Raw genomic sequence first — 24,844 nt, 5'->3', positions numbered from 1 at the left:
GAGTGAAGGCATGCAGCTCACTGAGGGGCAGAAGACCTCCTTTCAGGTCGTCAATTTTGGACACAGCATCTGCAACTCCTTTCATCACAGTCACTCCGTGCTTCTTCGCAGAGGGAGAGGTGGGGCTCAGGTCCTTCCAGTGGGCGAAGTAAGTCTTAGTCTGCGGGTACACCGCCAGCATCCTGGGTAAACAGATGGGAGTGATATATAAATATATATAGCCTAAATGAATCAATGAATGTTGGAGCAGGTTACATCAGTCAGCTTTGTTCATATTTACCTAGCGACAGCATCGGTGCCGATCTCCTCCTCCTTTCCAGACACTTTAGCCCAGAAGGTTCTGACTGCATCCTTGTCCTTAGCACTGAGCGTAGTCATCTTGTCTTTCCTTGACTATTGTTGACTGGTCCGCCTAACCGCGGGGGTTTTATGCTTGAAACAGAGCATGGACGGACACACCCAGGACCCCCTCGATGATCGAAGATAGGCTCCGTGAGACGGTCCACGTGATGAGTTGCATTTTTTTTGAGATTACATAATATAATCTTCCTACTGCGGCCCTTGAACCAAACCTCAATCCTTGTCAGCAATGATTATAGGCAAAATGTGATGAGCAGATTAAGCAGGTCGAAGCATTAGGCAGCACATATAGCCTACTGTAGCCTACAATTTCATCAAAGGAACTTTTAAAGTTTCAGCAATCACTCCAGAGAAATAGCCTATGTTAACTCACTACCCCCCAACTCAACTCAAAGAAATAAAATGGTTAATTTTAGTGGCCGCAATTATTATTGTCTTAATTTCATTTAGGTGACACTTTACAATAAGGTACACAAAAAAAGGGTAGTTACTGTTTTTAAAAGAGTAACGAATGATTAGTTACCCTTTTTCAGAAGGGTTGTTACCCGTAAATAATCAGTCGTTAATCTTTCAAAAACAGAAACTACCCTTGTTTGTGTACCTTATTGTAAAGTGTTACCGTGATGTGTTTTGACAACAAACAAAAACAAACAAAGCAGCAACAACATAAGGAAGGAAAAAAAGCAAGTTCTGCAAATGAGATTTAAAAAAAAAAAAAACTAGAGACTTGTAGAAAGAATCTCACCCCAGTAAGTATTAGCAAATATAAAAGTCATATAGAGTAATCCTTATAAATAAACACTCTGTTTAAGAGTTTAATATATGCAGAGACTACGTCAAATCCAGGCTCTGCAATCAAGTAATACTATTTTTTGATTTTTTTTATCAGTTGAAACTCTTCCAACATGACTGAAGTCATTTTCTGTGTTTCCTGCCATACATGGTGTGTCTAGTTTATCTAACCCACTACACCAGCTGTCAGGGTGGATCCATTCAAAAGAAGAAATAGATAAGATGTTTTTCCAGTGTGCTCTTCAGCTTATAATGTATGTTTACACATTGCTGCCTTACATAAATGGATATTGGTCATTAATTGTAACCAAATGAACAGATTAATTGTTTTAGGGCTAAAAGCTTTAAAATGTTGACAGAGTTAAGAGTTAAATAAGGCCCCTGTTCATTTTGTACAGACAGTTTGGCATTACATACTTATAGTGGTCATGTTCATGATTACTCCTGTTGGAGAATATAAAAATAATCTAAGAGAAGTAGTTAATCATTTAACCGACATACTGTCACACAACAAAAGCTGAATCACTGTGGAGTGCTTGCTGTAAAGTCAAAGCTGAAGTGAGTGGACCTTTTCTCAACTGGTATTAGAAATAACCAGATCTTTTCTGATTGGCTCATGGATGTGTCCTCTAAAATGTTATTTTTTCTCAAACATAGTTCATAACAGCACTGTCATGGTACAGACTAAAGGAATTGCTTTCATTGGCATGTTATCTTTTGGACTCCTCCCAAAGACAAGCAGCTGTCTGAGGAACACAGCTGGTGCTATGTCAAGTGTTTGTTTGAGATTAGTGCAGACTCTAAAACTACACTTTGTTTTTTAAAGGAATGTACATGGCTGTCCATTATACAATAAAATAGGCTACAACACCACTTGGAAACCCAAACTTATTTTAATTTTAGTGATGGATTCAGGCAACAGGTCCACAGTCGGCCCGTGTTTGACGCCGACCTACGTCCCACTTCAGGAGAATTGTGTGGGAGTGTTTTGCTTACCCTGTTGTAAGTGGGAACTGTACTTCTAACTGTATGTTAGAAATTAAAACGCCCTCTAGTGGAAATTTCCTAACCCACACACACACACACACACACACACACACACACACACACACACACACACACACACACACACACACACACACACACACACACACACACACACACACACACACACACACACACACACACACACACACACACACACACACACACACACACACACACACACACACACAATTATTTACCAATTACTTCAAGTCTGTAAAAAAAAGAAGAGACAAATATAAAACTAGAATTACCACCTACCTGCATTTGTATTCCTCCACAAACCAGACAACAGTTTATCTCTGCCCATGTCTGTTATATATTATATGATGTCTGTCATATATACTCATATATTATATGTAGTGAATACTTTATTTATATAATTTCATAAAAGAAACTAAGTGTGTTGTTTTGGAAAATATGGATGCTTCACACACATCTTCAACCCCGTAGCAGAGAAGATCTACAGTATACAATCCCCATAGTGTTGGTATGGTGTGGTAAAATGGGCACCCAAGATTAGTGTCACCATTTCAGTATCCGACCAAATGTCTCCCCTTCTGTTCTAGAGTATCGCGTTAAGAACAGTCTGATGTCACAGTGCAGTTGAGCTTTGGGATATAAAATGACACAACTTCCTATATTAGGTATTTCTGTTGTAACGTGTTTTGTCACAGTGACCTTGACCTTTCGAAAGTAGATGTTTGTGCCAAATAGGAAGACATTTCCTCAAGTTGTGCTGAGAGATTGCATTCACAAGAATAGGATGGACGCAGGGACGGACAACCCAAAAACATAATGCCTATGGCGCAAGGGCATGACAAACATATGCAAGAAAAAGAACAATATTTCCCCCCCCCCCCAAGAGACCCATTTTTATCATGAGCTCAAAATTCAAACAGAGTAATATTGCAAAAGTATAAATGCAATAGAAACAGTGTGGTCCACATTTATTAATTTATTGGTTTTCCAAAATGCACAAATTAGAAGAGGAGAAAGATAATCTAGAATTTTACATTTACCTTCAAAAAACATAAACTAAACGGCTTTGCGATTACGTAAAGTAGGTGTGAGCTTGAAAAATCTAAATGTATAAAAAGATAATTAAATAAAAAAGTGTTTAGTTTATAAAATTCCAATTGCTTAAAAGAGAACATCAAAATCGTGAAAAAGTCTTTAAAAAGTAATAGAAATTTTGACATCAATAGCCTATGAACTTTTGTTCAAGGAATTTGATCTCAGGCATAATAACTACCAGTTTATGTTGACATATATTATTTTGATATTCACATCTTACACGGCACATCCTTTAAAGACCCCAATCAGTCACTTTCCGGTTCCCTGACAAATCTTATGACCACAGCGGAGGTGGCTACACCAGTGCTTTCAGTCATTTCTCAACCAAGTCTTGTTAAATCTTATAAACACAGAATATTACAAAGAGATACACTCTAATCTTTCCTTACTACCATCCAAAATACCTTCACATATAAAAATACAAAGACCATAGTACCGTAGCCTTCAGAGAATAATGTTGACCTCTTTCCTTCTTCACACTGCTGCTAAGCCTCTGCTAATACTATCACCACACTTTACAGTGTTACAGAGCTGATGGGAGAGATTCATCTTTGGGTAAATGTTGGAAAATCTGTTCGACACACAAAATAATATTTTTTCCTCTGGTTAAAAAAAATTGTGTAATAAGGTAACCATTGCTTGTGAAATAAAAATTGTAATCCTTGAAGGTCCTGCATTTAGTCAAAAAAAAAAAAATCAATATCAAAAATACTCTGGAGTAAATAAACCTTGTGTATAAATATTGATATACTGTTGAAGTGGTGTTTTTTTGTATTTGAGTTTTGTAGCACCAATGAGCAACTTGATGCAAGGGCACTTATCGATGAGAGGAGTGGCTTTTGTTATTCCAAATGACTGTGATGGTCACACACATAATGATGCTACTGTGTAGGAGCTATTGTACACATTATAATGAAAACACATTGCTCTATAAAGCAACATTCACGTGGAATAAACAACAAGTGTATAATAATGAACTGTAAAATTAATCAAATTAACAGTTTTGACTTATAAGTGCCACTAAAAACAGTGCTAACAACTGGATCATTGCAAGACTGGACTTTTCAGATTGTACCCCACACACACAAAAAATCCATGTTTTAAACACCACTGTGATTAAAACAATTCACCGTGTACAAAGAGCAATGGATAACAATGGTGCAAGCTATCATGTAATAATCTATAATCTATAGACACTGTAACACTATAATGTACTTAAATTATAGAAAGTGAAAAAAACACACACACAAATTAATTGTTTCTGGTAAGTACACAGATGAAAAAAAAAAATCACATTATTATATGAGTAGGTACTGTGGAGTGGCCAAAGCAGGTTTTATTTTGTTTCACCGGCAGGAGGAGAAGAACCCAAGAGAGGAGACTTTGGTGAAACCTAGACAAGTTTAAAAAACAAGGTATTATTGTAAAAACTTTGAGGTCATTCACTAGTGTTGATGGGGTTAGGGTTATATAAGGTGTGATTTGGAGGTGCAGCTCCTTATTCACTTTGCTGGGACCAAGTATACTGCAAAGTCTTTCTTGCATGTGAACTGTAGGAAAAACAAGCCAAAGGTTCTGTACATGACTGTAGTAAAGTTGTAGGAATAATTACTGCTAATGTGTAAAAATGTAGTTCAGATATGATTACGCTGGCATGATACAGCTTAACATCAACTTTGTGATCATTCGTGTTTTCCAGGAGATTTGTCTGTGCTTTTTTCCTCCTTACCTCAATCTGCTTCATCTACCTCTTCTTCAGTTAGTGATGTTGGTGTAAAATGGTTGCTCCACAAAGTAAACCCTAATGACTAACAGTAAGTGTGTGTTAGCAGTATTTCAAAGTACTCACAGGGGAAGGAGGCTTTGCAAAGTTGAGGTGAGCATACAAAAGCACAGCAATGTCGTTCTGGCTGGCCTCCAGGGCTATGGACAGAGCAGTGCTCCCGTCCTGTAAGAAACAAGGGGATGATGGAGAGATGATGGATTTGGGGCAGGATATGCCAAAAGAACTGAGAAACAGAGAAAGGAAGATGGAAAGGAACTATATGCTTACATTGTCAGTGAGAGTGGCATCACAGCCCGGCACAGACAGTAGCTGACGCACAATGTCCACATGACCGTGTTCGCAGGCACACATGAGTGCTGTGGAGCCGTCGTCATCACGGATGTTGACCTGTGCCCCGCAGGACAGCAGCGCCCGCACCATGTCCCCTCGACCGTGGCTGACCGCTAGCATTAGCGCCGTCTGACCGGCCTACAAACATGCATTTAAGACCTTTAAACTCATCTTCAAACTAAACTAAATTGCTTTCATTTAGACAGCATTTGTTCACATGCTGAAGCATGCGTCTGATGACTAAATCTCTGCAGTATAATCTACAGTCTTAAAAGCACATGTAAATGCTCTGTAAGTCACATGAGTTTTGATTGTGTGTGTGGGATGCAGTAAAACCTAATTAACAGTAGAGGGCGCACCTGGCTGGCCTTGGCGTTGACGTCCCCCGTGCGCAGGAGCTGCAGGACGGTTTGCAGGTCAGTGTCAGAGTGGAAAGCGGCCAGAGCTGTCAGCATGATGGCCGTGTAGCCCGCTTTGTTCTGCTTGTCAGCATTACACAGGCCTGTCAGGTATGTAGGGCAATCAGTGTGGCAGGTGATACAACAGCAGCACAAACAATGAAGGGATGTATGACATTTTGGAGACAAGAATGTTTTAAGATTTGTGGCACTTAAACCTGATTACCTTATGTAATCTTGTCTCTCCCTTCACTCTCTCTCATGCACATACACATATACACAGACTGACACTCACCAGTGTCCAGCAGGAGTTTCACCACGGGGAAGTTGGAATGGGAGACGGTGTAGTGAAGCGCTGTATTCCCGTTGCCATCTGCTATGTTGATCACAAACTCCAGCAGCTGAGGGGAGACTGAGGCGAAGGTGTTCATATAGGCCTTGACAACAGTCGTGTCCGCTGCTTTGTGACAGGACACGCGCAGCCACTCCTGCAGCACGGTGGTGTAGGCTACCCTCTGAGAAAAGACACAATGAGGACAATTAGAGACACATACACACCTGACAGGCTGTTAGAGAAATGCAAGAGCACCGCTCACATGCAGACTGATCATTATAAGCATATCAAAATAAAAAATGAGAAAAGGGTTTGATGGAAACCAGTCCTCTAGAAAAACACACAGTTGTTTGCTCTTCCAGTACTTACAGTATCGCAAAAATGCTGAAAGATATTGTGGGAAAAAAACATCTCAAGTTCAGTGCAGCAAATGAGCAAATGTTTTATAAATGTTTTGTGTGCACTTAAGATTAATCCTTTTTTGAAGAGCTGCGTTTTCCCTTCATCGTGCTTCTGCTTGTTGTTGCCAGTGTAATAGCTTTTAAAAAAGGACACTCCTGAATTTCCTGGAAAGCAGTATCAATACTGAGTGAATTATCCTGGTTAAAAAGTGAATCAAAACACCTACTGCTCCTTGTTGGCTGAAAGCATTGGGTTCCCCTAGGGCTTTCTGCAAGGCATGAAGAGCTGACATCAGGCTGTCACTCAGGTCCAGTCTAAAACATACGAGGAGACAACATCAGTCATTGATGCTCATACACAGGCTTAATAGTACCATTATTACTATATCAGTCTGTCCATCAACCATGTGTATATTTACCTGACTTGCTTGGTCGGTGCTGTGGCAGTGTCATTTCCGAGGCTTTCCGTTGCCAGGTTTGGCTCTGATTGGCTGGAGACTACGGTTGTTTCTGACTGTACGGTGTATTTCTGCTTAGTAATCTCAGTGTTTTCAGTGACACACAGCGATGAAGTACATGTAACGGAGGATGTTATGGAACTTTTTTCAGGAGTGGATTCAGTGCTTGATATTGTGGGGGTGATCTCCTGGGTGACTGTGAGTTTTTCTGATGACTGATTGAAAGCCTCTTTAGAGGCAGCATCGTTTGATGGGCATGGAGGAGATAAAATGGAGTTGAAGGCAGTGTCCGTTGCTGGTGACCTGGGGGCTTTGTCTGGCAGTCTAGTTTCTACAGTGGCAGACTGGTTGAGATTCTGCTGTGGGTCTGGAATGATGGCTGGAAGTTTGACGGCAGTCTGTTGAGGTACACAGTTGCTTTCTGGAGGTTGGGAAGCCTTGCTGTGGGTTATTTGCTGATGCTGGACTGCCAACTCTGGTAGTTTTTCTTTGGCTTCATGATATTCACTGGAATCACTCCCCTCATCTGAGCTTTCACTGCTGCTATCGTCTGATGATGTGGACTCATAGCTGCAACACAAGAACAAGTTTTTCTGTAAAACAACTTCATGTCTTTGCAAGTCATACCTGTTTTATCAAGGTACATACACAATATTTCTAATTTATAACTGACAGTATACCTTTGGCTGGGTATACTGGATCAGTGGGTGGAAATGACTGACACTTACCCTCCATTGACTCCAATGAACTGTAGGTTCTTCTTTGTAGAGGGAGATCCTGGTTCACCTTCTGCTTTCCGCTTCATGATGGACCTCAGAGAAGACTGGGGAGATGAGGCTGGAAAAGATACCAGTGATCATACAGTAAATAAAGTAGAAACTTGATGTTGTTAGAACAAATTATGATGGTCAAGGGGGGTTTTGAACAGTCCAGTTACCTGTCTTAGGGCCTTCTTGTGACTGAACAGTCTCTGTGGATGTATGCAGATGTGTTTCTTCTTCTTTTGAATGCAACAAACCAATCTGATTACCAGACGTGCTTACAGCAATGGCAGGATTAGCTACAGGTACCGATGTGGACAACTCGCTCTTTAGGACGTCACGCACCTGCTTTGAGCTGACTGCAATCGGAAACTCAACTGGAACATCTGTGAGACAGAAAGAAGACTTCAATTTTCAGCCTTAATTAATCAAATATCTTATGGAGGAATACAATAAGATGAAATGTAAACTACTTTATCAAAATATTTTCATAAGACCTTATAAACACAAGCTCATAAGCCCTGAGTTGTCAATTTACTTGTACAGACTGATGCAATCCAATGGCAATGCAATAGATCCTGGTTTATAATTAAATTTGAGTTTCAGAGACCTTCAGCTTGTCCTCTGTGGCCCTCCACGACTCCACCAGCTGGTTGAAGGTAGGGGGAGCTGCAGGTCTCTGCTCGGAGCCGTGTGCCCACCTCCACGACAGTAGGCTGCTCCAGTGTGTACACCTGGATTCCCACAGTTCTCTGTTCCCTCTTTTGGGGCAGTTGTTTAAAACTGACCACAGTATGCAAGCTGCAACCTTGTGGCTCCTGCCACCCCACACTGGTAGCCATGACTGGATGCTCTGCCTGAGGAGCCTTCTGGACGGCTGCAACCTGCTGCTGGCAGTCCTGCAGCTCCTGCACCGTCCTCTTTAGCTGGACCTCAAGTTGACCCACTTGATTCTTAAGAGCCTCTGTCTCGGGCAACAGCCCCAGATCCTCTTCCCGAACGCCGACTCCAATCTCGCGACCGCCCCTCAAGTTTTCTGGTCCCACTCCAATGGTGCGTACTTCCCGCTTTGCATCTGGTCGTGCTCCACCCACAATCACTGTGTCCTCAATCTCACACCCTGAGTCTTGAAGCTTTGAGCCCTCGGGTGTGGTGGGAGACAGTGGCCCTGCAGACTTTTTGCTGCTCTTAGCTCCAGTGCTCACATCTTCTTCAGGGATGTCAATGTAGAGCTCTCCTCTGGAACGACCTCGGTTAAAACTCAGACTATGACCCAGGAACTTCTGGCTCTTCAGCTGGACGCTGAGTTGCCGTTTCTCCTCCTGCAGGACAGAGATTTTGACCTGCAGCACAGGGATGGTCTTCACCTGCTCCTCAAGCTCCCTTATCTTCCTGAGGGCTGCAGCCATCTGCTCCCTGACGTGCTGCAGGTGTGCTGGTGTTGGGGTCACTGGGGTGGACAGGCCAGAACTCAATGGGGTAAAGGATCCGCCCCCACCATGGGCTCGGTTAAAGCTGTGTGCACTGCTGAGAGAGGTGTTAGACCCTGCAATGCTGCTGTGCATGCTGCCCAGGTTGGAGAATCTCCGCCCCTCTTTCTCCTCCTCCAGCTTCCTACGTGCATCCAACAGGGTCTTCTCCACCCGGGCGGAGCTGTAGCTGGGCCTCTGCGATGTGTGGTAGCCTGGGGCACAGTAGGAGAAGGAGGAGTGTCGGCTGTCCATGCTGGTGTTGGAGCAGAGAGACTCTGTGGAGGTCCACCAGGAGCCGGTGTAACCATAGCCACGGGGCAGGGAGCCATAGCGTGGCCGGCGTTGGATAGGTACCTTCTTGATAGTGTTTCCCTTCTCTATGTCGTTAACATATTTGAGAAAGTCTAAGTCCAGACGGTAGCCATAGGGGGTCTCTACTGAGTAGGGTGCCGCCTCCTGTTCTTTGCCATGCAGAGAAGGGGGAGCAGGCGGGTTGAGTTTCCCTGAGGGGGAAGGAAATCATTTTTTTAAACAAAACGGAAATCTGCGTCTAATCTTGGGCTCAGACTTTAGAAAATAGCATAAACTTGGGCTACTGTGTATATATTGCATATATTTACTCTAAAACAATCAGCAGATTTGGTAGAAAATGTAATGGCACAGTTACTATAACCTGACGTTATATGTGTCTAGATAATTGTTAAATTATTTGGAATTTGTTTGACAGTTTAAATCCAAACAAAAATAATGAATTATCCTCAAAATAACTTAATTCAGTATTATTTAGTAAAACTAAATGAATCTGCACCTGGGAAGCCAGGGTCCATATGCAGCACCTGAGCCATGATGAGCCTGGGGCTGCTATTCGAACAGTCCCCCAACAACTCTCACCTGTAGGGAGACAGACACGTGAATTTATAAATGAGCATACCAAATATCTTTAAGAGTTTCTTTTCTTGCAGAAATAACAAGACAAGGGTTAAAGCAATAATACATGATTGCGTTTGCCGAAAAGAAACCTGACCAGATCAGTGTTTGTATGAACATCTTTCTCATAGCATTTTGATTGGTCATAGTAGTAAAAGCACAGCTGTTAGTCATGATGCCTCTGTTATGTTAGTGTTCCAGTGAGAGTGACAGGGAGCAAACATGCATGATACAATGACCCTGAAATGAAAGCAGCCATCGTTCGTTTGAACATTTACACCAGTGCTTTTCCTAATGTGACAAGACAAAATGTCTTCTGTGAAAAGGGCATATGGACTACATAGATGCAAGTACTCAACTACATATGGTTTGCATGCCAGCAATAAACAATTGCTCTTTTTGACCACGTAGTTTTTTGTGTGATGGTCATAAACAGTTTTACGGTTTCTTTCACTACCTCACCATACTACCCTCCTGCATCCCTGTCTAATTTTATCTGTTCATTTTTGGGAGCATAGTGGGTCACAGTCGATTGTGTTTGTTTCTGTTCTTAGCGTTCAGAGAAGAGGAGTTACAGAGGAAAGTTTCCTGGCAGCTAATTCCAGGACAGAGGTTTGAGACTGCCAGTTATAACCTTATTAGGAATCATCTGCGCACGCTAACTTCACCTCTCAATTTAGGGTTTACAGGCTCTCTCCTCTTTCTCTCCCTCACTTTCTCCACATCTTCACCCTCCTATGTCTTCTCTAAATGTCTTTTTTTAATATGTTTTTTATGCTGCTTTCTCCCCCTCTCAACATCAGCTGACGATCAGGAGGTTTCAGCTCGTCACTGTCTCTCTCATTCCCTCCACATTCACTTGCTCAGTACTTCAACACAGAAAGCATAGTGAATTGCTGAGAACTTCAATAGATTTTTCACACAGGGGTAATGCATTTTGACTCTTTATAAACAAAAGATTGTGCTTTTTTCCTCCCACAGAGAACTTCTCAGTGCCAGCAACGATATAGAACCCACAACGCCAATGCCTCTGCGTTTGTGTCTGCTTGGAAAAGATTAACTTTCTAGGTCATCACTTTGTGGGAACTGAGGATGTAATGTTTAAGCCATCCACAGCATACCCATTTGAACATAATTACGTTACTTTTGACTTCAGGGAGCTAATATCAGAAGTTTGGACTGCAACCTCCACTTTGTTTTTTGGACATACTCAGTTCACTTCACTTTAAGGCTGTGTTTGTGTTTCTTCAGCAACTGAGTTGAGCTTTCTCTCTTACCCGCTATCTTGTGACCCTAGTCAGTGCTTGCTCGTTTGTGAAAAGTAGGGCACTTGGAAACACTGACTAAATTCACTTGGTATTTTTGAAGTCCTGTAGTCAGTTTAATGTCCTGGTGCGACTCCCCTTATCTGTGCCCCTTCATCACCCTCTCATACCAAGATTGCCGCACACTATGAGGCATGGAAATACTGTATGCATGCATGCACATACAGACCCATTTTAACACCTCAATTCTTTGTGATAGGAAAACATTACTACACTGTTAACTTTAGAGTGAAGCGTCACTAAGAATATATTTTAGCTTGCAGTTAAGGAATTTATCAGATGTCCTGGATGTCAATTTGAAGACACACTTTATATTAGCACTGCCAAGATCCGAAAAAACAAACAAGAAAACACAAGATGTTATAGTAAAAAATAAGAATTAAAAGGCATCTGAGGCGGGGCAGTGTGAGTGTCCATTTATCTCCATTATGAAATGAAAGCATTAGATTGATTATGTGTTGCATGTTGTACAGTGTGATCTGGGTATGCCTACATGTGTTAGAAAGTGAGAATAGGACAGAGAGAAGAGGAGTGGTTGGGAGTAAGCAAGCATGTCTTTGTGTGTGAATGTGTGTGAGAGAGCATGTGTACAAGAGGGTGGAGGACAGCACTGACGGGTCAGTTGATGAGATATAATTAGAATCTTCAGTTTGGCAATCAACCGCTCCAGCCCAGCAGACGAGACGGCTGACACTGTCCATTGCATTCCACTTTGAATGCAGTTTTCTACTCCTTCAAATCATATCTACACACACAAACTCCCATTATTCTCTGCTTCAAAATGTCACTCTCCTTATTGCTTCTCCAGGTGCCACTCATTCCACATCACCCCCTTAAAGTGCCCATGCTAAGGCCTCCACATCTGCTACTCTAACAGTGGCTCATATGGTGTTTCAGATTTGTAAGCATGTGGACTTACTCTCCGAGTGTGTATGTGTGTGTGGCTAGGATGGAGCGGTTGACCTTCCTCCCTCTCTCTCAGATTCAAACAGAGTTCCTTTGAAATTACATCTGAACAGAAACCAGTGTGCACCCTTCCCCAGCGTCACACTACAATTCTTTAGACGATTTTCCCTTGCCAGCTTCATCGAGGGCAAATGCCTTGCCCCTATTACACCCCCCTACCTCCCCACAGCTACATACCATACAAACGGAAGTTAACATTGCCTGGTCTTCTCCCTCCATTCCCTGCTATTAAGATTAAGACAACCCTCAGGGGGTAAGATGCAGGTCACCCAGCACAAATTACATGTCTGTGGTATGTCCTGTAAGATGTCACAAGAATAACTGTATTATACTGAAGCATTTTTTACCCCTTGCAGAGACCAGTGGAAAATGTACACTGCACATGTACAATGGAGCTTCAAGTTTATTCATTTACAACCAAACTCTTGTATCTGGAGGATTTAAAACTGGATTTGATTTACAGCATGTGTATATAGTCATGTGCCTTTGGTGTATCAGAGGATTGAGACCACCCTGAAAAGTGATTTAGGATGCCAGGCTTCATTTCAAGGTCATCTTTCTCAAGTTTATCAAACTCATTGCTTCCATTCATTGAGTCACCTCATTATTATTGCCATTACAAAGGATTAGACCTTAGTATAGTTTAATCAGAAATACCACTCTTCCCACCACCCAGAAAAGATCTTTATGGATTTTTCCACTGCCTTACTGACTCTCTCAAACTTTAGTGATTACTATTCTGCTCAAGCTTGGGAATGGTTTGTGAATTAGGAAAAGAGGGATTTATTTTCCGCTTCATACCAGCTGCTTGTGCTGCAAGGATGGGATCTCTCCTCCCCAGGCTCCTTGCTCTCCGTTCCTTTTCTTTCACTCTTACAGTCAGCACCTGTGCCAAACAAGAATAAAGGAAATTTGAACTTACAACTCCATTTAAAAGGTGCATAGTTCTGTTGACAGAGATCAAAACAGACAGGTTACAAAAGAGTCACCCCACAAGACTATAAACACAGGTTGCAAAGCCAGAAAAAATCCAAAACATTCCAGTGGTTATGACTAACACGCCGGATGTGAACAATATACTCCAATGACATGCCAATCACTCTCTGACCTCCTTGTAGTGCAGCCTGGATGAAGCTTGATTCATGCATAGCTGCTCCCCTCCTCTTCCAGCTTTCTAGAAATAATCCCCCACCCCATTCCTCTTTCCAAGTCAAGGCTCTCTAATCAATTCAAGGTTGGGAGCCTCCCTGCCATGTGATTGGGCAATGTTTTTTGTTTACTTGCCTCTGTGACTCGCACACCCAAATCCATGGGCAGACACGCCCATGGAAGTTTTGTGGGAACAGCCATCATCTGCACAGATCACCTTAAAGCCAGACTGATTTCATGGGCCTTCCATGAAACCTCTGCGTGTATGTCCACCAGATAAGATTCATGACTGTGTCTGCTGATTCTCATACATTCTGCTCTGGCTGCTCAGAGTTAGGCTGGTCAGGGGGTCTGGCAGCCTAAAAAACACTGATAGGTGACCTTTGCATTAAATCATAACAAGACTTGTTGTTCAATTCATTGTTTCATATTGTTTTCATGCCAATACCACAGAGGGTGGAGGGGTAGGGGGAGAAACAGACCTTTTAGACTGGAACGACAGCCAAATCACAAAGAGCCATTCATTCAGCCCCTTGTTCCACAGCTGGTTCTAATATAAATCAAGGAGGGGCATCTCAGAGAGAGACAGAGAGAGAGAGAGAGAGAGAGAGAGAGAGAGAGAGAGAGAAATGATGTGTGCATGAGTATGTGGTAAGGAAATTTGCTTCAAAACAAACAAACAGTTGATGAAGTGCTGTAATGGACCCACACACTGACATAAACTGGAAATACAAGGATTTAGTGATTGATATCTAGATCTAAAAGTGCCTTAGGCTCCAAAAATGGCCGGCTTTCTGTGATGCTTATTGTTTAAGATAATACAATATTATGAATGCATCCCTAAACGATTTTAGAAACGTATATCAATGCCATAAACTGCTCTCAAAGGACAGGATTAAATACAGTGAACTATGTGTTTGGCAAATACTTGTGTAAGACAAATACCAAACGTTACAGGAGACAACTTGAACTCACATCAACTCCCACACAGCACAAATGAAAACACACAGATCTCCTAACACTGTCTGAGGCCTGAAGACTCCCACAGATCAACAAACACAGCTGTAGCTTTTAAGTTGATTTATTCAGGTAAGGGCACTGCTGTTATGAATGCCAAGTGATTTAGATGTATGATTATACATTTCTGATGTATTATCCCCCTAATCAGTAGCAACATTTTGACAACAGACGCACCTTTTTTCAAATGTCAATTTAGCATAAAAAGGCAGTGCATGTGACACTTTTCTCATACCAAACTACTGATATGGCAAAACAGAGCCAATGTAGCAATAGTCTGAAGTCTGATGAAGAAAGGGTTACAGGAAAAGGGAGCTCCATCTTTCTATTCCCAAAGGATCCAGAAACAACCCAGTCACTTCCTCCCAGCCCAGGAGAAAGAGTAACAAGGGGAGAGCGCAAACCAGATAGAAAAAGGGGTAAGAGAGAGAGAGAGAAAGAGAAAGCAGAGCAGAGTAGTACAGTATGGGAGGAAGGGTGGGAGAGAAAGAGTGGGAATGTTCGGAAAGAAAGGCAAAACTGCAGGAAGAGGGGGGAAGAAAAAAGAAATGCTGCTGAGAGTTTTAGATGGAAACTTCTCAAATAAGAAGACGATGACTGTTCTCAGAGTTGGACTCCACCAGTATGAATCACCGCTGCTGACACCAGAATGTATTCTGCTGCTTTAAAAGCAAGAAGATCAGAAAGATCACACAGGCTGCAGGCTCCTCACAATGAGAATATACAGTTTCAAAGTCCCTTTCCTCATAATCTTAAATGGCTCCGCCTAAAAGATTACCATCATTTGTGCATTCCACTCCTAAAAATAGAGCAACAATAGAGAATCCCTATGAGAAGCTGCACTTTGTCTAACTAAATAAAGCTGATTGTTGTTCAGAGGTTTTCTTCTCAGAGTAACAAGCCGCAAAAACCTTAATATAGATATGAAGAAAAGTTTTAAATGTTAGGCTACATAAAGACCACAACGGGACACACGGTTGTCTATCTACCAAGACTTCTTTGTCCTCCTCCCCACCCTGCAGCACAGATGGCTTCTTTCAGCCAAATGGTCCTGCATGAATAATAAATCAGAAGAAATTACAACAAATCTCTCCCATGAACAGCTAAAGAATGCTAAATGTAGAAGCAACAACAGCCATTTGTCACTAAGCATAACGTAGCTGAACGGTGTACGTCACTGCTCGACAGACAGAGCCTTCACCATGTGAAACGAGGCCAGATGATCTCATATCAACATGGCAATACAATGTGTTCTTTTGCTGCTGGTGGACATGTGGTTTTTGACTAATTTGGGCTTTAAATTCAGGACAGTGAAATCATAACCCAGAGTGACGTCCCCTCCAGGATTCTCTGCCCTTAAGCAAAAAAGCCCTGTTTTTTACATTAAGCAGTGGTGGTATGGAGGAGCAGACGGCGTTGGGCTGAGCAGTCTGGCTAGAGTGCGGCCAAGGGGAGGGGCCGGCCAGCTCCCATTACTCCTGGAACAGGAGTAGAGTAAACACCCGCCAGTCTCCTATTGGTCATTGTGCTGTCCTCCAACAGGAAACGGAGCAAGGGTGGGACTGAGCTGCAAGGAGCGGCACCGGAAAAAAGCACAGAAAAAGGGCATTTGAGAGAAAAAAATCCCAGTGCAGTTGTGTGTGGAGGTGGGGATTAAAAATGATTCAGAGCAGAGAGGCCAGAGCACTGTTTTAAGGAAACTGTGGGGTCTGGTGGGGAGGAAGACGAAGTCCAGACGGCAGTAAGGCGGGTGGTGGAGAGCCGGTCAGAGCATTGTCGGGGTTAAAAGCTCAGGTCAGCGTTTGTTGTGGTACTGACTGAGTATACTTAACACAGCCGAGCAGAGGTAGTAACTAAGAATGCTCCAATTAATCAGTCACTGATTGTTATCGGCCGATCAAGGCTTTAAACAGTTTGACTGATGGTCTCCATAAAGGCCGTTCAGATTGATCGATCAGATGACGCGCTACTCATGAGAAAAATTGATACTACTATTGTCTGCAGTAATTGAAAGAACAATTTTCTTAGATTTTGAGCAAGGACAAAGAGCTAAACAATTACTGATATATTATCTAAACATGTGTGACTGTTATGTCATGGCTTATATTTTCAGTTCATTACAGTAGGAGGACAAGCCGAAAATATTTAACAACTCATGACTTTTTATCTTGAGATCCAAGATATATGATTTTGTTTTCTTTGCTCTGCACTTTACGTTTAAGTAAACTTTAAGTTTGTGTAAATTAACAATAACAGTTTGTTTTGTAATTTATTTTGAATTATGGCTTATTTCTTAAACTCTAAGCTGTTTAAGGTGTTTTTCTGAAACAGGAAGTAGAATGTTGAACGTTTCCTGTCAATAAAAGTAAACAGCTGACAATTCCCAATACATTATCTTCTGTTAATTTTAACACATGTAAATTGTTGTTAAGACTATTAAAATTAATATATGTTAAATATGTGACATGATAAATAGAAGGCTTCAAACAGACCCGGTGATCGTGACCGGTGAGCGGTATCAACCAATACTGCTTCCACCAATCGGCTCCAAAAATCCTGATCGGAGCACCCTTAGTAGTAACCTTACTGCAGCAGTGATGTAGTAAAGTGCTTCCCTCTCTGGAATCTAATCAATTACTTTCTGATTCAATGAAAGCTGTTGATCAAAAGACTGCAGACATGAAGAAAATAAAACAGGCCAGGAAAATATCCACATTGACTATTCCAACACGTGTGTGTGCTTGACTGGACAGAAAAGTCCATCTTGCTTTTCTGAGTGTATTAATGTATTAAAGAAGATCAAGTGAGATTATTTGGTCCTTACTGCCTCAAAAGCCAGATTAGTCCATATGTTCACTGAACATACTCCTGTACTGGTTGCCCTAATCAATACAGTTAAGTAGAATCATTAACCCAATCTGTCTTCACCAAATCAGGCTGATGCTACTTCTGCAATTTACTGGGCCGGAAGTTTATCTCTACTTTATAAACTGATCAACCTCTAATACAACTAAGAACTTTAGGTTTTATCAAAACAAATTATGTTGTAAAAATGTTTAGGGTGGTAAACATGAATAAGATACCTATTGCTTTCTGATCTAAATGGGATAATGGAGCTAATTGTGTAAAAAGAAAAGAAAAACACAACCTGACGACATGTATATTTGCTGAAAAGGCCTGTTAACAACATTATAGATCCTTTTATCACTAGCTTCCCGGTAAAACTGCATATTGTGTTAACACAACAGTTCATTCATCATGCAGTAAAACAGTCCAAAATTGCTTTTAAGTGATAAAACCCTAGACAGTGACAGGCAATCCCATGCAGGTTCAGGGTGTAATTTCATTAGCCTCAGTAAACCATTTAAATGCCCGGCGTGTGGCCCACTGTGCAAATGGGGTTTATAACCCTACATTCCTTAAGAGCACCCCTGGGTCCAAAAGCTGTAATGAGACAATCACATTCCAGTTTGGCTTAAAAAAAAAAAATACTGCTGAAGGAAACTCCAGCTGCACACGAACCTGACCAGAGAGATTCTGGGGGACTCCCAGGGGTCTCCGTTTGGATTCCAGGGGGTCCCCAGACAAACGAGGAAGAGTCAGGTTTCACTGTTGTTACACTAACACTCACAAGATCTCAAAACAGTAAGGAAATATTCACTTGCCTGTTTATTAGGTACGCCTGGCTAAAATTAATACAAGATTCCTGCAGGAAACTAAATATTGGAGCCACAGACAACGGCCTATGTAACGGAATTAATGACAGCACCGAGCCCGCCTGAGTGCCATGCAGCTGCTACAATCTTTGGCTCTCTGCTGGTAGGTGATTTAAAACAGCTAGCAGCCCAGTACACAACAGCAAGACAGGACAGTGATGTATTGTATGATGTAGTGTAACAGGCTGATGACTACCCCCACATCCTGCCAACTTCTGCAAGTCCTTCATCATGACATCTGATGTGTTTACTGATAAATCAGGACAGTCTACCACACATATTATGAGACATCCTGTCACATAAAGTTAATCATTAAACCAACATTCCTCCATAAGGGGGAAGGGGAAAGGGGGGAAACATTCATGTTTGACCTAACGTCTTAATTTATTAAACGAAATCAATGAGGGTCATCAGTTTAGAGCAAGTGCAAATGATCACAAATGTGGTTAAATACAGTTTGTAGTTGGTTCCCCCGCTCCCTGGCCAGCTGACATACAACCCCATCAGTCCTCATCCATCTTCCGAGGCTAGCCTATGAACTCCTCAGTGACCACTGACCGGCAACAGGCGGCGAGAAGAGCACGTTAGAGGGCGAGAAGCGGCAGCGAAAAGCTGACTAACATCTGGAAGTAATGAGAGCTTGCATAATGCACGGACCCACCCTCTCCCCTAGCTGAGCTTTCCCTTTTTTAAAGAAATTAGAAAATGGTTAGATTTGGTTTAACGAACATGTGGGAGGCATTTGGAAACATTTCATAATCAAGGACAAACAGAATACAAACACCCAAATGCTTTGCTCTTTCAGACACGACGTTGGGAAAAATAGGGCTTTGCAACATGCAATACTGTCTGTAAGCTCGCTGCAACACTGAAACTCCGGCTTTAATTCATGATGACAAAAGTTGAGGTAGGTCGCGTGGCAACCCTCTGTCTCTATGAGCTCTCTACGAAAACATCACTTAGGCTACGATGAATTTAACAGATAGCATTCCGTTTCGAAAATGCAAAGCTTTTGTAGAGACAGTCACCTATTTTATAACATCCAACCCCAATGAAAGGGTCGCTGTAAACACACATTTCAGTTTGACAGACTCACTTTTAGTACATCCAATAAGAATATCATTATTATTATGATATTATAGTGATTTTTCGTTAACGGCGCTTCTCGCCGCCGTGCAGTTAGCCTCCAGTGATGCTCTAACAAAAAGGCACGCACCGGAGGAGGATCAACCGTGAGACTTAGTTTAACATTCCTCTAAAGGTAAATGCTCATGTGAATTTATGAAACACATTTAGTCCAAAAAGCAGGTAGTATTGTGAGTATAAGTGAAGCTGGGGTGGTTTTTGGAGGATAAATGACCCGTTACTTCGTAAAGAAAGGACCGGGGGAATGGGTAGGACCGACGTTTCACAAAGTCGCACTCACAAAAGACGCCTCGTCTCCAGCGCTTTTAAAATAACGGTTTGACAAAGAGAGACTACTGCAGTTATCAAACAGAGAAATTGTAGATTATAAGCTGTTCTTACCTGCCCTCTAGAAATCCTTTCTGCCGCCTCGGCCCAAGAGCGCTCACTGACAGAGAGACAAAAACACTGCAGCCAAGATGCTGCTCTCCCCCTCCCGCTCTTCTTAAAGGGCCAGCGGCCACGAGGCCAAGCAGCGAGCTCACACCTACGGCTCACACTGTAGCTCCATCATCTCTACACTACAGGGGTCTCCAATCATCGGAGAGGGCTTCATTTACCGCCAAGGATCCACGCTTCTTCGTGGACCTACAAGAAAGATCCGTTAAGTAAGGGCCTCCAAAGTTCTCCGTGGACATTAAAGAACCTCAGTGGAAGAACCTGCCAGATCCTCTTAACACTGTTGGATGTAACAGCAAGTACAAAAAGCTTCCCAGAAAGTATAATAACTTTGAAGAACCTTCAAGATTCCTTGAGGACCAGTCAGGAACATTTAATGACCTGCACAAACTTCTAAGTAGAAGACAAAAGAAAGGGGGAGGGAGAGACAGACACACAGAGATACACAAATCCAACAGCATGTAAATGTTTGTCATAGCTATGTAGGAAATATCATGAAAGGCTGAACGCTCACAACATATTTCACTAAGACCAATCTATAATTAAAAACAAAGATTTTGAGATTCACAGCTTGAAACTTAATATTTACAGTAAGATTTGTAGTTACTTCCCCACAACTAAACTACAATACTGACAATTGAGTGAACATGTCAACTGGAAAACTTCCAGTCCTCAGCTCTGATTGACTGAGCAATCGCAATTCTTTGTAAAGTACCTGAATATAAACGCGGGGCCCTTCATTCTGGTAAATTACACAAACATTGCAGGCTATAATGTGGATCATCATACCGCCACAGGAAATGAAGACTAATGGTATGTGTTGGGAGTCTCCTCATTCCACAACCCGCTATCAGTATGGAAAAGAAAGGACAGGAAGACATCTGGATCAAATACGTCTTTGCCTTCTTTATAACCATGCAAAACAAACTTTAGTGAATAATGCAGGCTTGTGTGGAAATAGAAAGCAATGTGATTTAGCAGAGGGTCCTGAGTGCTATGGTCTATCAAAAGCCACAGTAGGTTTTTATAACTTCCTATATAAGTGAATCACAAATCCCTCTCAGTTATTCTATCAGATACTGCAGGTAATTCATCGGAGAAATTGGTTTCTTTTCTCTGAAAAAAACATAAGGGAGTTTACCACACTGAGGGAAAAATTAAAATATTCAAAAAACATCAATACTGAAAGTTTTTAACAGAGAAAATAACTCTTTAACATAAGAATATGGTTTGAGAAAGTAGCATGAAATAATTTCCCCAAAAAGTTACACAAGTTTGCATATGTGGACGAGATCGGGTAAGATAGGGAAACAGGATAGTATTTCTTTTATTTATCTGCATGTTTTTTTTATTCATTCATTCACTTTTTTTCTTTCTTTTTGGGTGATACTATCTGTATGGTTAGTCTGACTGTCACATCCTTGTTGTGCGTTTGTTTTTGCTTTGTTCTGTGTGTCCGTTTAAAATATACAATAACTGACCACAAAGAAACAAATTGACAAAAACAACACGTTTTAAACTATCTTAATAGTAGAATAATATCAAACAGGCCTACTATGTTACAATGTGATCAATAGTATAAAGTCACTATTGAGGAGCACGGACTGAAATTTTAAAGGGAATAAATTAAGCATTTTCAGTTATAGTCACTATGAAACAGTTTGATAAATGTATTGTAGTGAGTGAAATTAGCATTGGACTACTTCAATAGAGTGTCTATTCTTCAGCTCTGTAGCCACACACAAATGAAAGCTGACCAGAGGTGTCAGAAGAAAAATTTAATAGAAGGCAGTAAAAAAGGCAGTGTAAATAAATAAAAAAATGTTCATCTAATTGGTAAAAAACCTCGTAAAATAACCAAAGCATGGATATTTTAGTAGTTACATTGTTAATGTGCTGCAGTTTGTTTACAATAGTGCAATATAATAGAAACAGTAGTTGGAAATAGCTACAATGCATATAAATCTGCTTCAACCAGGGTGTTGGACACATCTCCTTATGCCACACATACAATGCAAAATGTTTCAGTAATTCAGTAATCAGACTGTACTGCAGGGTGACAGTGCATGTCACAGTTTAAACATATTTGTGTGGGTGAAGGAGAAGGCCTGGCCAACGGCAGTGTTACTGTGATAAACATCTGATGTGACTGCAGTGCATTACAAGAGAATTTCACAGTTTAAAAAACACATTTAAACATCCCATCCTGGCTTTTCCCCACTACAATAATCCTTTTCTTTTTAAAACTGCTACTGCAGTTCATTCCTGCTGGAGACAGACTAGGCCTGAGGCCTAAGCTATGTCAGAATGATTCCACCTCCGCTCTTTAATGAATTCTTATAACGAGAGATAGGCAGATAAATGTGACAACTTGAGGAAGAAGGAATGTCAGTTATTTGGTCTGTTGATAACAAAAGAAAACTCCCTGGGACTATTTAATAACTAAGTCTGGCAGTGAGTACTACCAGGCATAGTTTAGAAACAATATCTTACAAATTAAATAAGGCCACTACACAAAACAGACAATCTATAGCCTCTTCAAAAGCAAACACAAGAAGCAAAAGGAAAAGAGAACTCCCAAACGATTTGGATACAAAATGGGTTTGGCAGCTCTAGTCCTCTAAAAACTTAAGTTAAACCCAGATCAAGCTCAGGGAGATTACGGTAAGGACACTACTTTTGAAAGCTTAGTTTAAAACACTGACATGTCAGAGCCTTGCTCCAAATGTCGATGTTTACAGTGCAGATAACTTCCCAGTATAAACAGCCAAGGTTTTCTCCTACAGAGGTGTGAGAGTGGTGGCGATGGGGGAAGATGGTTCAACAGGGAAAGAGGTGACAAGTGTGTGTGTGTGTGTGTGTGTGTGTGGTGGCAGTGGTGGGGGGGGATTATGGCGTCTGGGTGGCCAGGGGGTGGGTGGGTAAAATAACGAGCTAGACGAGGAAGAGGACAGTGTGTGTGACAGCTGGTTAGCAATACAGTGGGGGGAGGGGCAACAGACGGGATGAGATGTGGCTAATTTCTAAAGCTTGTTTTTCTGTGTTGTTATCCAGTTTGTTGCGCCTCAACAGTCAACTCTGCGAAGACTGGACCTACTGTAGGAGTTCCTGTGAGAGAAAAGCAAGACAATACAGAATGTTGTAAGGGTTTTGGTTTATTTTGCTGAAATGTGTATCTGCAAATATGCAAAATCAATTTAGGTGGTATTAGTGTAATATTGAATTCTGTGACACTTGAATCATTTGTTATTAGTTCATTTTAGAGATAAAATCTGACCCTGGGAGTTAAGGAGTGAAACTTGTGAATAATGTCTTTTTGTTGCACCCCACTAAGCCAGCATGACTCTGAATGAGTATCTGCTTTCAAAGAGTAAGAATAAGGTAAAACCACCTCATTATTTTATTCCACGTTGGTTGTCTGTTCACAGAGTAACATCACTAAGTAACATTTTATCTCCATATAATGTTTTAACATGTATTTACATTTAGTTTAAGAAGTCTCAAAGAAACATCTTCCAACATATACATTTACATTTGTTCTCAGTATTAAAGCTTTTCTTGGGCAGGTGCGTTGACTGTAGCTCTGTTTTTAATTATGAAGCAGCAGTCCTCAGACCGTCACATGCAAACACAGAGCTGATGCCAAAAGCAGATGAAAATAAAAACATATGGTGATAGCTTCCATTGTCAAACAGGCTACAATTCTTGAATAACTGTACTAATCTTCTATTATAGATAAATGTAACATTTTTGCGGAATGTGACAATTTTTGAGAAGCAGCATGAGCTCATTGTGTGTGAGTGTGTGTGTGTGTGTGTGTGTGTTCAGTGTCTCATGTTACCGTTGTGTTTGCGTAGTCTGTGCTGGCAGGGTTCTGTATAGCTGGGGGATCTTGCGGTTGATGAGAGGCCCCAGAGCTTCTTTCAGTTTATTGTAGTTCCTTTCCATTTCTCTGTGGTACTCCTTCTGATCTGGTCCAATCAGGGCTTTATTCTTCCTCAGGGCATCCTCACACCTGCACGAAAATGAGCAGAGAGGACAAATGGAGTTGGGGTTTTGTTTTTATTAGCAGTCTGCGACTGGGCCGTGGAGTGTGTCATCACCTCTTAGTGAAGTCTTTAAAGCAGAGGCGCAGTTTGTTGTGATGGCGAAACAGCTTTGGATCATCAGGAATGTCGGAGAGAAAGACCTGCGCCACCTCCAGGGGGCCCTGTGAGGGGGAGGGAGGGTTACATATATACGAAGGAATGTCTGTCACTATTTATTATTTAAAACACTGGCCAGACTTTCAACCCCATTTATATGGGATTCAAATAAATTTGTTATATATTAATTAATATTAATATCCAGGAGGATGTGGGATTTTGGCATTTTTAATGCATTGTGGTTGTACATCATCAACAAGTATCTAAACACCTGGTTGACAGTGGTGCCCACAGAGCCCTGCAGAACCATCTGCAGCATCTTGGCGTCTGCAGGGTCTTGGTTTGTAGCGAAGGCAAGCTCCTGAGTCTTCTTCTGCATGTCCTCAATGGCCACCTCCATGGGGACAAGAATGATCTGGAGAATCAAAGACAACAGAAATAGTTGACTATTTTCCACCCCATGCACCACAATCATATAACAACTGAACTAAAATCCCTCCTCAACAGACACCCACCTCCTCCTTGTGGATAACATTGATGCGTGTCTTGATGTAAGGGAAGGCGTGAGATGTTGTAAGGATGCTTTTGCGTTTGTACTGCTCATTCAGGTCGCCGTGGGCTCGGCCGTCCAGAGTAAAAGGAGTACAGTACATGAAAGTACGCAGGTTGTAGTTCTTATCAAAGTAGGTGATTCTTTCCTTTAGTTCGTATGTGTCGAAGTATGGTTCAACATAGGTGATCTGAAGGTAGGCCTGAAAGAAGCACAAACGGTCATCTTTACACTTCTACCTTTTGCAAAATG

The 24,844-nt window shown here is 41.6% G+C and overlaps 3 protein-coding genes across 8 annotated transcripts in view; all 3 read right to left on the bottom strand.

Annotated features, from left to right (window-relative positions):
- The window catches only part of LOC116702928 (hemoglobin embryonic subunit alpha), an 886-nt gene extending 424 nt beyond the window's left edge, over positions 1–462 (bottom strand). The window contains exons 1-2 of one of the 2 annotated variants that reach the window (XM_032537476.1): positions 281–462; positions 1–182 (exon numbers count right to left, since the gene is read on the bottom strand). The exon at positions 1–182 is cut by the window's left edge and continues 35 nt beyond it. In XM_032537476.1, coding sequence (XP_032393367.1) covers positions 1–182; positions 281–378 — 280 coding nt within the window. In that variant the 5' untranslated portion in view covers positions 379–462. Of the gene's footprint in view, positions 195–280 lie in introns of both variants that reach the window. The other variant, XM_032537477.1, reaches the window with a different exon arrangement.
- Positions 463–3,129: 2,667 nt separating this feature from the next.
- kank2 (KN motif and ankyrin repeat domains 2) lies at positions 3,130–19,949 on the bottom strand. Of its 3 annotated transcripts, none has more exons than XM_032537446.1 (13): positions 19,841–19,949; positions 13,233–13,317; positions 10,022–10,104; positions 8,352–9,716; positions 7,918–8,127; positions 7,709–7,817; positions 6,942–7,550; positions 6,750–6,837; positions 6,083–6,302; positions 5,749–5,891; positions 5,327–5,527; positions 5,123–5,221; positions 3,130–4,666 (listed from the first exon to the last, which is right to left on the bottom strand). In XM_032537446.1, exons 3-13 carry the CDS (start codon positions 10,056–10,058, stop codon positions 4,610–4,612), a joined length of 3,138 nt encoding a protein of 1,045 aa, XP_032393337.1. In that variant the 5' UTR covers positions 10,059–10,104; positions 13,233–13,317; positions 19,841–19,949; the 3' UTR covers positions 3,130–4,609. The 3 variants fall into 3 exon arrangements, with proteins under 3 accessions (XP_032393337.1, XP_032393338.1, XP_032393339.1); XM_032537447.1 differs by lacking the exon at positions 19,841–19,949 and adding an exon at positions 14,063–14,081; XM_032537448.1 differs by lacking the exon at positions 13,233–13,317 and having other exon boundaries at positions 19,841–19,923.
- Positions 19,950–21,662: 1,713 nt separating this feature from the next.
- The window catches only part of dock6 (dedicator of cytokinesis 6), a 31,780-nt gene continuing 28,598 nt past the window's right edge, over positions 21,663–24,844 (bottom strand). For all 3 annotated transcript variants that reach the window (XM_032537441.1, XM_032537442.1, XM_032537443.1), the window contains 5 exons: positions 24,558–24,794; positions 24,314–24,457; positions 24,001–24,107; positions 23,739–23,912; positions 21,663–23,005 (listed from right to left, as the gene is read on the bottom strand). In XM_032537441.1, the coding sequence (XP_032393332.1) occupies positions 22,963–23,005; positions 23,739–23,912; positions 24,001–24,107; positions 24,314–24,457; positions 24,558–24,794 (705 nt within the window). In that variant the 3' untranslated portion in view covers positions 21,663–22,962. The remainder of the gene's footprint in view (positions 23,006–23,738; positions 23,913–24,000; positions 24,108–24,313; positions 24,458–24,557; positions 24,795–24,844) is intronic.

This window comes from Etheostoma spectabile, chromosome 15, assembly GCF_008692095.1.
Source record: "Etheostoma spectabile isolate EspeVRDwgs_2016 chromosome 15, UIUC_Espe_1.0, whole genome shotgun sequence".
NCBI lineage: Eukaryota > Metazoa > Chordata > Actinopteri > Perciformes > Percidae > Etheostoma > Etheostoma spectabile.
Note: the sequence above shows the minus strand (reverse complement) of the source record. Positions and strands in the feature narration are given on the sequence as shown.